The sequence below is a fragment of the Idiotropiscis lumnitzeri genome, chromosome 12 (assembly GCF_059441095.1).
Source record: "Idiotropiscis lumnitzeri isolate Australia: NSW breed Sydney's pygmy pipehorse chromosome 12, RoL_Ilum_1.0, whole genome shotgun sequence".
NCBI lineage: Eukaryota > Metazoa > Chordata > Actinopteri > Syngnathiformes > Syngnathidae > Idiotropiscis > Idiotropiscis lumnitzeri.
In genome coordinates, this window is record NC_142402.1 from 7,678,605 (window position 1) to 7,687,369 (window position 8,765).

The following is an 8,765-nucleotide window of genomic DNA, read 5'->3' on the forward strand; positions in this document are numbered from 1 at the left end:
AAGCAAAAACAAAATGCAATAGGATTTGACATTACAGTCAGTGCTCATATTGTTTGCATCATTGTGTATTAAGTCAATACATTTAATGTCATTCATAGCAACTGCAATGCATCCTACTGAGAGGCATTTTTAATATCATGCCCCTCGCATATACTGTCGCCATAAAATGTAACAAAAAAATAAAAAGACAGCACTCAGCACATAGTATGACACAATGCAGTTTGTTCAACACCACTTCAACATGTAAATCTATATAGGAGCATACTGTACATAGTTTCAAGTGAATACCTCCTGAAGCTACAATCAGATTGGCCTGATGCCATTCCTATTCTGCACTCATTTGCATGGTACCTGGGGATTGAGTCCTGTGATGATAGGAAGCATGTTCATATATTTATTTCTCTATAGAATTTTTGTTATAGGAACATTGCTATTTTTAGTTGTATTTTGCAAAATTGTATAATTTCACACATCCTACTGCCAAGTTGTAATGCAGCAATGATGAAGTGACCAAGATATGAACAATAGATACATATGACAATAAGGAATGCTCTATCAAATGGCATATTACAATATTGCACACTAACACATTGGAAACTATAACTGTTTTCAATCACAACCGTGCAATGTTTTTCTTTTGTATGTACAATTAATGTAATTGGCCAGATTGTTCATGTGTAGGCACCCATAAAATGTGTGGCTCAAGTGTTCACCTGACATAGGCCTCAGTACTACTGGGTCCTTTGAGTTGATCCTCCATGAGGTAAGTGTTGTGTGAGGATGAGATGAAATAGTGGTTGAGAGGCTGGCTCATGTCCTGGTACACCTCCGTGTGCTCTGGATTGAGGATCAAGGCATCAGGATGGTGCAGGTATATGAGGAAGCCGTCTTTGGTCAACACTTTCTTCTCCTTGGCTGGAAAACAAACAATAACAGAGCGTACACAAGTTCACACAGATCCTCGATGAAAATACTGAACAAATTTGACACACATGTATATTGTAATTAGACCCACGAAGGGTAAATGCAGGGTGTGTAGGAACAACTCATGCCAAACACACATTTCTCACCTTTTTCATCCGGCTCAAACTTGTCAATCATCTTGTGTGCATCAGACAGCGTTATCATCTCTCTCTGTTCCTTCAGCAGGAACTCCACCAGGTTTTCAGAACTCATGACGCCAGCAGACCGGGCGTACTCCTGATAGATGACGTCAATTTCTTCCCGGTAGGTCAGCAGATCATAGAAATCTTTTATCTCCTCCCCAAACAGGTATCCAGACTTCGATTTGTCGCATTTCTGTTTCATATAACATGACAGTCTATTAGGTTTAATATAACGGGCACCTTAAACGACATGCTAGCTGTCAATTAAATTTGTCGTTTATCTTAGCTTAGTGGGAAGAAAAAAAAAAGGGGGAGATCTCTGATGATATAACAGCATGTTCATTTTTTGTGTGTACAGGTACAGTAATCCCTCGTTTCTTGCGATTAATTGGGCCCATAACCCCCTGCGAAAAGTAAAAAAAAAAAACGAGGTTGACATTTTTTTATAATTATTTTTTCATATTTAATGGATTGATGCCTCAAATACACCATTGCGACACCCCAGCCATGATTCCCAACCATCTAAATACTTGTTACACAACAAATTGAATTAAAAATGGCAAAATCAAGAAGAAATACCAGTTGCAGGCTGTGAGAGGTGATCTACAAGCCAACATTCTGTCAGAAATCGTACCTCAGCCGAGTACGGTAACGTTGGCTAATAAATACGTTAAGGTTTTCATTTTTAATCTTAAAATCCCACTGTGCATTTTAACCAAAAGGTCCTTGTTGAAAAATGAAAGGTAAACCATGAATACTTCCAACGACAAGTAATCATGGCTCAACTTCCGCTTTGCATTATAACATTAATAAGGATTTTGGGTGAAATGCACCGGTTATATTCCGCTACACGGCTGGCTGTATTTTTTCCTCACTCTCTCGCCCTCTTTTTCTTTCCTAAATGAATATTTAGGAAAAATCCGCCAAACAGTGAAGCCGCCAAAGGGATTCGCCGACTTCCATATTTATTCAACATTCTGATTATCGCGAATAACTAAAATGTCTGCATGGTACCACCTCAAAGAGCATGTCTGCATAGCTGTCATCCACGTCAATGTTGATGAGACGCAGGAAGCGCTTGATCTCTGACACACTCAACTTGTTATCTTTGTTCTTGTCTGCTTTGCTCAGGCAGCTGAAGATCCAGCTGGGAAGGGGGTTTCATGTAAGGAAAGTATACTCACTGTTTACCATGACTGATAAATCAAGTGCATTTAGATTGATTTTCTCACATATTTGGTCGTGGTGAGTTCAGCTGTCCCTTGACTGTTACAGGTGCCATTTTACCCCCGACAGGTGTATCAATATTTGTATTGCCAGCCGCATGGACTGTACAAAGCAGAACAAAGCGTCATCCGGCCAGACTTTCTTGCGAAGCCAATAAAACGTAATAAACTCCTACATAAGCACAATAAAGCATACACATATGAGTATTCTTTAGTTTTAATAGGAATGGTATTCATTTTTACCATTTCAAGAATTTCTAGCTGCTCTATGTCTGCATTAAAAGTGTGAAGGCACACATGCGAAACTAATTTTGAAAAAAAGCCAACTTTTTTTTTTTCCAACCCCCCTCAACAATGATGGGTAAAAATTATAGCCGCACAATATATTGAAATATTGATCGTTATTGAAATGAAGAACCATGCAATATGCGTACAGCAAAGACATACAATAACTTTCGTATGGATTTGTATGCTTTATCCGACTTTGACCAATCAAATGCAATCTTAATTAGCTACGAACACTATCAGCCTACTTATTTTGCCGGATGAAAAAAAACTAATCCCATCACATTGATATCAATATCACAGTATTCAACACCAGAAAGCGTGTTTTTCTAATATCATGAAACCCTAGAAACATCTTTTGGGTAATGTGTAACTGCATTTGGCAGCAATATACCATACCTGCGGCACTGAAAAGTGAGTGGGTGTGTGTGTATTTTGATTTCAACCTGAACTGCAGTGATAAGGATACTGTTCTGTCTTTTGCTGCTGGTTGAGGTTGTTTCTGCTGGTGATCAGTTTCTGTAGGCTGCTGACCCATTGCCTAGCCTCGTCCTCAGAGCTGGCGATGAGGTCCAAGTTCTTACGGTGGTCCTTGAAGATAATGGAAAAGCAGCAATTCTCCATCTGGAGGTCTGTGTACTTTTTCAAACCCTCCGTCTGACGACCCAGTCGCACCACAGAGATGTCGTCAATGGAAACTGTGCACAGAGGAAAAGCCTTAATGTCATTTACAGCGTGGCATTTTACAATGCGGATAGAAAGTGAGACAAATAGAATCAAAGCTGGTGTTGCGTTCTACTTTGGTTATCTTCAACAAGCTTGTTGAATGAGCCGTATTGGAACATGAACAAGGCACATTTCACGGTATCAGACTGAGAATTTATGGATGTAAAACTTGGCACACGGTTCAAGCGAGAACATTTTTATATGCACTCATTTATATGCCCTACAAAAGATATCTCCATGAAGACACACCTACAAACCATATCAGGGTTAATTATCACCAGATAGAACAGAAGTGATCTATAGCAGCTCTGGGATAAGATCTTCATGTTTACAATCTGTGATGGGAATTTCCAGGCGATGACGGTATAAAAACCTTTACGGAGGATTCAAAAAGTATGGTCAACACTCACACGTCCGGTGCCTTCTGAAGGTTCTTTTGGATTCCCGCCACATCGTCTTGCAGTCTTCTTGGAGTTTGAAGTAGCGGTTTTTCTTCCAGGAAGAGGAGCGGACCTTGAGAAGATCTCCTCCCTGTAGGAGGAACTGGACATCAGTGTCTCCATCCATACCTGCGAAACAGATAAATTGAACGAATTGTACAGTGCTGTAAATTATGCATGAATTCGCACCATCTTATTAAACATTAAATGCTGTCTAGTCCTGTGGTTACATGGCTTAAAGGCCCATGCCACGCTTAAGCCCATGCCCATATCGCTTTTGTGCAGCCTACCTAAGAGCTTCACATTCTTTTCAATCCCCTCCTGGTCTCTCGAATGGCGCAGTAACTCCTGGGATATGCTGAGTTTGGGTTGTTTACGCAGGCACGCCATGCTTGGTGGTGCCCTCGTCTGCTAAGATGCTATCTGAGTGTGTCAAAGGCGTGCACGGGCATGAAGCAGTACTACAAGGGGTGTGTGCAAGCTCCACTCAAAGTCCACTTTTTAAGTCTGTCATATGACCTGTGGCTTGCTGCAAAATGCGCCAAAACAGGCTACACATTTTGGTCATATAGAAGTCTGCTTGCCTCAATACTCATTTTACTACTGTTAATTTTTGCATAATTTTTAAAGTAATTAACATTAAGATCAATAATAAAAGTTAGGTGTAGTAAATGTTTCAAAAATTAGTCAACGTTTTATTCTCGGTAACATTTTAAAGTAATTAACATTTAAGACAGTCACTAAAGTTAGAAGGTGGAGTCAATGTTTCCAAAAATTAGTCAACGTTTACTCTTTTTTTCTAGGCATACTATGCTGCAGTAGATCTTTCACCAGCCGGCTCCTCCCGACGTTAACATGCTTCGTGTGCAGTTAGCCGCCCTGGCTGACTAAAAAGATTACGTTCAACGTTTAAAGTCAAAAGCGGAACACATTAAAGTGTTTCACACATTCCGGTAACCGCTCTTGGAGCAACAAGTGTTCACATTTTGACTGCGACTTTGCAACGCAGGTTATCTGTCCGTAGAAGGTGAAACTTCTTTCTTCAGAGGTGAAAGGGGCACGCCCTTTACGCAGGTTTATATAAAGTAGAAATAGGGCTACCAAACACTAAAACTCAAGAGGTGTTCCAAGCAAATTCAGGAGGAAAAACTCGAAGGGTGAATATTTCCATATGAAGGAATACATAAACGTGCTGTTCAAACACATAAGCCAAAAATTTATTGACGTTCAACTGGCCTACCGTATTTGGTCTCGATTCCATTTGTTTCCATGTTCTTCGCTGCTCTTCCTCAATTCTAATTTCAAGCGTGTCTTCTGTCCATGAGTGATGTTGAACAAACTTGTGCTGAAGTGTGTGTGTGCGTGGGGCGTCGTTGGCTCCAGGACGGGAACAGCAAGCAAGGCAATGAGTGACACAAGTGGGTTTCAAAAGCCACCCCCTCCCGTGTGTGACAATAATGTAATCAGCGCTCTACTTTGCAGCCTGCTGCCCACCAGCTTGATGAACCTGCAGTGCAAGTCGCTTCGGTGACGTCACGGCTAGTTCAATTACCTGTGCCATTCACGCTCCCAAAAAACAAAACAAAACAAAAACACGCGAGCACAGATAAAGAGGTTCAGCTGTGTTGGAAGAATGTAGTGTTGGGTCTCTATGACTTTAAAAGAAATAAAGCAAAGCCCAATGTAATTTTTTTAATCATCAACCTCATCTTTATGGCTACATTTTACATCCGCAAGTGTAAATTCAAATAGACACACACACGCGCACAAACTTTTTTCATTCATTTCCTCTGTGAAATGACTGTGAATCATCGCATCCATCTGGCCAAAAGAAAACCTTGAATATCTGTAAAAAAAAAAATTCTATACAAACGTTTCTTCCCCCTAGTATATCGTTGGTTTATTTGGCATGTTTTATGTTTTTTATTTTTTTTTTATGTTGGATCTATATTTCATACATTTATTGCATCGTGTCAACTTAGATTATAAAGAACTATTTTTGTAAAATGTGCAAATTTCAATTAATAAAAAAAACTGTCGAAAAAAATTTACGCTAGTGTATATATTAAAGCTGCACGCCACCGCATTTTGCCCCAAAATAGCTTTACAGTAGCCTTTTCATTTGACCATTTATGACTCACATATAAATACTTAAAAAATATTATAAAAACTTATAAATAACAGCTTAAAACTTACGTTGTTCACAATGGGTATTCTTGTACGGAATTTTCTGACTGGAATTGGGTTGGAAATTCCCCTATTCTTTCTGGGGATGTGACGTCGTGTGCGTGCTCTTGTTGGTGAGTACTGAGATTGGCTTTGATCCTGAAAAGCTTTCTTTCTACTCCAGAGGTGAGAAGTGATGATATTGTCATTTGGAACGTGCATCATGCATGCAAAGAAAGAATGTTGCAATTTCATACACTTTATTAATTTGCCTTAGGTGGCAGTTGCGATTCAAAACTCAAAATTTTGTGAAGTGCAAGTGTAAGGAACAGGGAAAAAAAGTCATCAAAAATGTATTTTTCAGGAGTAGTATAAGTCCAAATAGTAAGATTCCAATGTTTACTAAAACGCAATGAAAAGGCCTCGAAAAAGCAGCAGAACTCCATTATTTTTTGTGAGCTGGGAACGTCCACTGGCTGTCCGATGCACGCAACCGGGACCACTCGTGCGAACTGCATTGACTTAAATTCAATTCCGCCGATGGAAACCCTCACAACGGATTTGGTGTGAACCTAGCATTAGAGTCATCAATGAGCCTGACTTTTATGTTTTGGGATTGTGGGAGGAAGCCTGCGAAAAAAAAAGCATAGAACATGCAAACTCCACACAGGAACGCCGCAGCCCGGATTCAAACTGTGACACAGATGTACTAACCACTCATTCACTGTGCCACCCTTGTTTTTAAATACATTACATAGCTATTTAAAAAAACAGCTGGCTGATGATGCAAAAAGTCAAGGATTTTTGGGTGAAGCAGAATCACATCCCAATCACAACCAAAAGAAGTCATAAGATTACCTTGACGCGGAGCAGAAAGTGGAGCAAACAATCACGACTTCAAGGCACGTCCTGGTGGAGGATATGTGATCGGTGGAAAACAAGGACGTATAAGTGATAAGAACATTTTTACTTCTCCTTTTCTTCTGCCTTACCATCCAGTGTAGAAATAAACAATGCAGGCAACCGACACAGGCCGTGTCAACTATTCATTTTAGTGTAAGCGGCAGACTGCAAAAAAGAAAACAAAAAAGACCACAATTCGGCCCCCAGGCCATAGTTTGGACACCATTAGTATAGACCAGTTATTTGTAATCAGTATGAAATAAGCACTAGAACGCTTCCAGCTGGCAGATAAGTGAGGGACTACCACTGACCTGCACTGAAACAATGACAAAAAAAAAAATGGGTTTGCTTGATGCTGTAAATTGAGCCTCCAGATACAGTACAGTAAACCCATAAAGGTTTGGAGAATGGCTTTCAATTCAGGGAGTTCAAAAGAGACAAAATAGAATCCCCTCCATCAACATCAGTTTTGTGGAAGCCATTTTCTCAAAGTATGTACAGCATAACATGCTTGGTTGGGTTGTCTTTGAGTAATTTCTCCCATAAAAACAAAAAGAGGAAAAATAATTTAGCGTTTTGATGTACACATAATTTAGATGAGTGCTTACTCATGGTTGTGATCTGAGAAATATTGCTTCATGAGTCTTAAGTGGTACATTTCCATCACTGCATACACAATTATGCTGTGCACAACGTTTTGACCTGAGTGTATTTGTTAATACATGCAAAGGTCACCACGCCTTGCGGGGCTAAAGGTCAATTACCAGTACATTTGCTGAAATTTCTACATTAACTAGCCCGGATGAAGGCTTTGCTCTATTTTTCATGTGAAGCTTTGCCTTGGTAGGGAAATAGTGTCGCAATCACATCAAGTCTCTTGTGGCTCTCAGCACTTCTCATTCAGGCCAGGCTTATCCTCAGTGCATTGTCAGCATCAGGATGAGTGGACTTTAATGCACCATCAGGAGAGCGCCTCTAGGCTGTGGGTGACTATTTGCAAAATCTACATAGTTCAGAGACACTGGACAGGCTGTGACCATCAAACTTGGTGGCAGCTTTTAATGACTTTGAAACTACATTCATAAGAAAAGACACATTCAAAGATTATATATTGAGAGACAGAGAATAATGAAAATAACTTTGCGTCATTTCTTTTTTTTTTCCCAGTGTGTGTTCAACAAGCAGGAACAAGCCCTGAATGCCGCTTCCTCACATACCAGAGACCGCCCACAGTTTGGTTGTGTTCGCCCCTAAATTTATCCATGTATCCAAGATAGTTCAAGATGAGGTTAATGTCATTTGTAAGAATAAAATAAACAACTTCATGTAACTTGGTTCCACAAAGCAGACATGAAGCAAGTAAATGAGACAAAATGTAGATTATGTGGTGGGGTTGTACCCGGGGGCAGTAGTCAGGGTTTTATTGATATCACAAAGAGTGTGGGTGTTGAAACACCCATTTACCTCACAGCTCTGTCAACCATGATGCTGCATGATGATAGAACTAATACCTCAAACACGATGAACCTTAACGTTACGACTGTCTGTATGTTTAAATATTAAACAAAATAGTTGAAATGCATGTAAAATGGTCTCGATGCGGCAGCACATCTTCTTCACAGTTCTGAGGTTTGTTCATATCTCATTTCTGGCCTTCTTGAGTAGAGTTTGCATGTTATCTTTGAGTTTACGTGGGTTGTCTCCAAGTCTCCTCCAATATTCCAAAACAGGTTTCATTGGATTAGGAGTCTCAAACTCACGTCCCAGGGGACATCTGCGGCCCGCCTTATCATATTTTACAGCCCCCCTACTTGATATAAAAGTTTAATGTTATTGCAGCTTCAACATTTTCTGTTGTGTCGTTACCCTCAGCATCTTGTGTATTTGTTTTTTAAATCTGTTTTTTAAGTCAC

At 39.9% G+C, this 8,765-nt stretch overlaps 1 protein-coding gene across 1 annotated transcript in view; it reads right to left on the reverse strand.

The window, feature by feature from the left end:
• Positions 1 to 4,180, reverse strand: part of plcd1b (phospholipase C, delta 1b) — an 11,882-nt gene extending 7,702 nt beyond the window's left edge. The window contains exons 1-6 of the mRNA XM_088312028.1: positions 4,074 to 4,180; positions 3,754 to 3,912; positions 3,087 to 3,315; positions 2,124 to 2,253; positions 1,071 to 1,299; positions 714 to 915 (exon numbers count right to left, since the gene is read on the reverse strand). Coding sequence (XP_088168154.1) covers positions 714 to 915; positions 1,071 to 1,299; positions 2,124 to 2,253; positions 3,087 to 3,315; positions 3,754 to 3,912; positions 4,074 to 4,173 — 1,049 coding nt within the window. The 5' untranslated portion in view covers positions 4,174 to 4,180. The remainder of the gene's footprint in view (positions 1 to 713; positions 916 to 1,070; positions 1,300 to 2,123; positions 2,254 to 3,086; positions 3,316 to 3,753; positions 3,913 to 4,073) is intronic.
• Between the last annotated feature and the right edge of the window lie 4,585 nt (positions 4,181 to 8,765).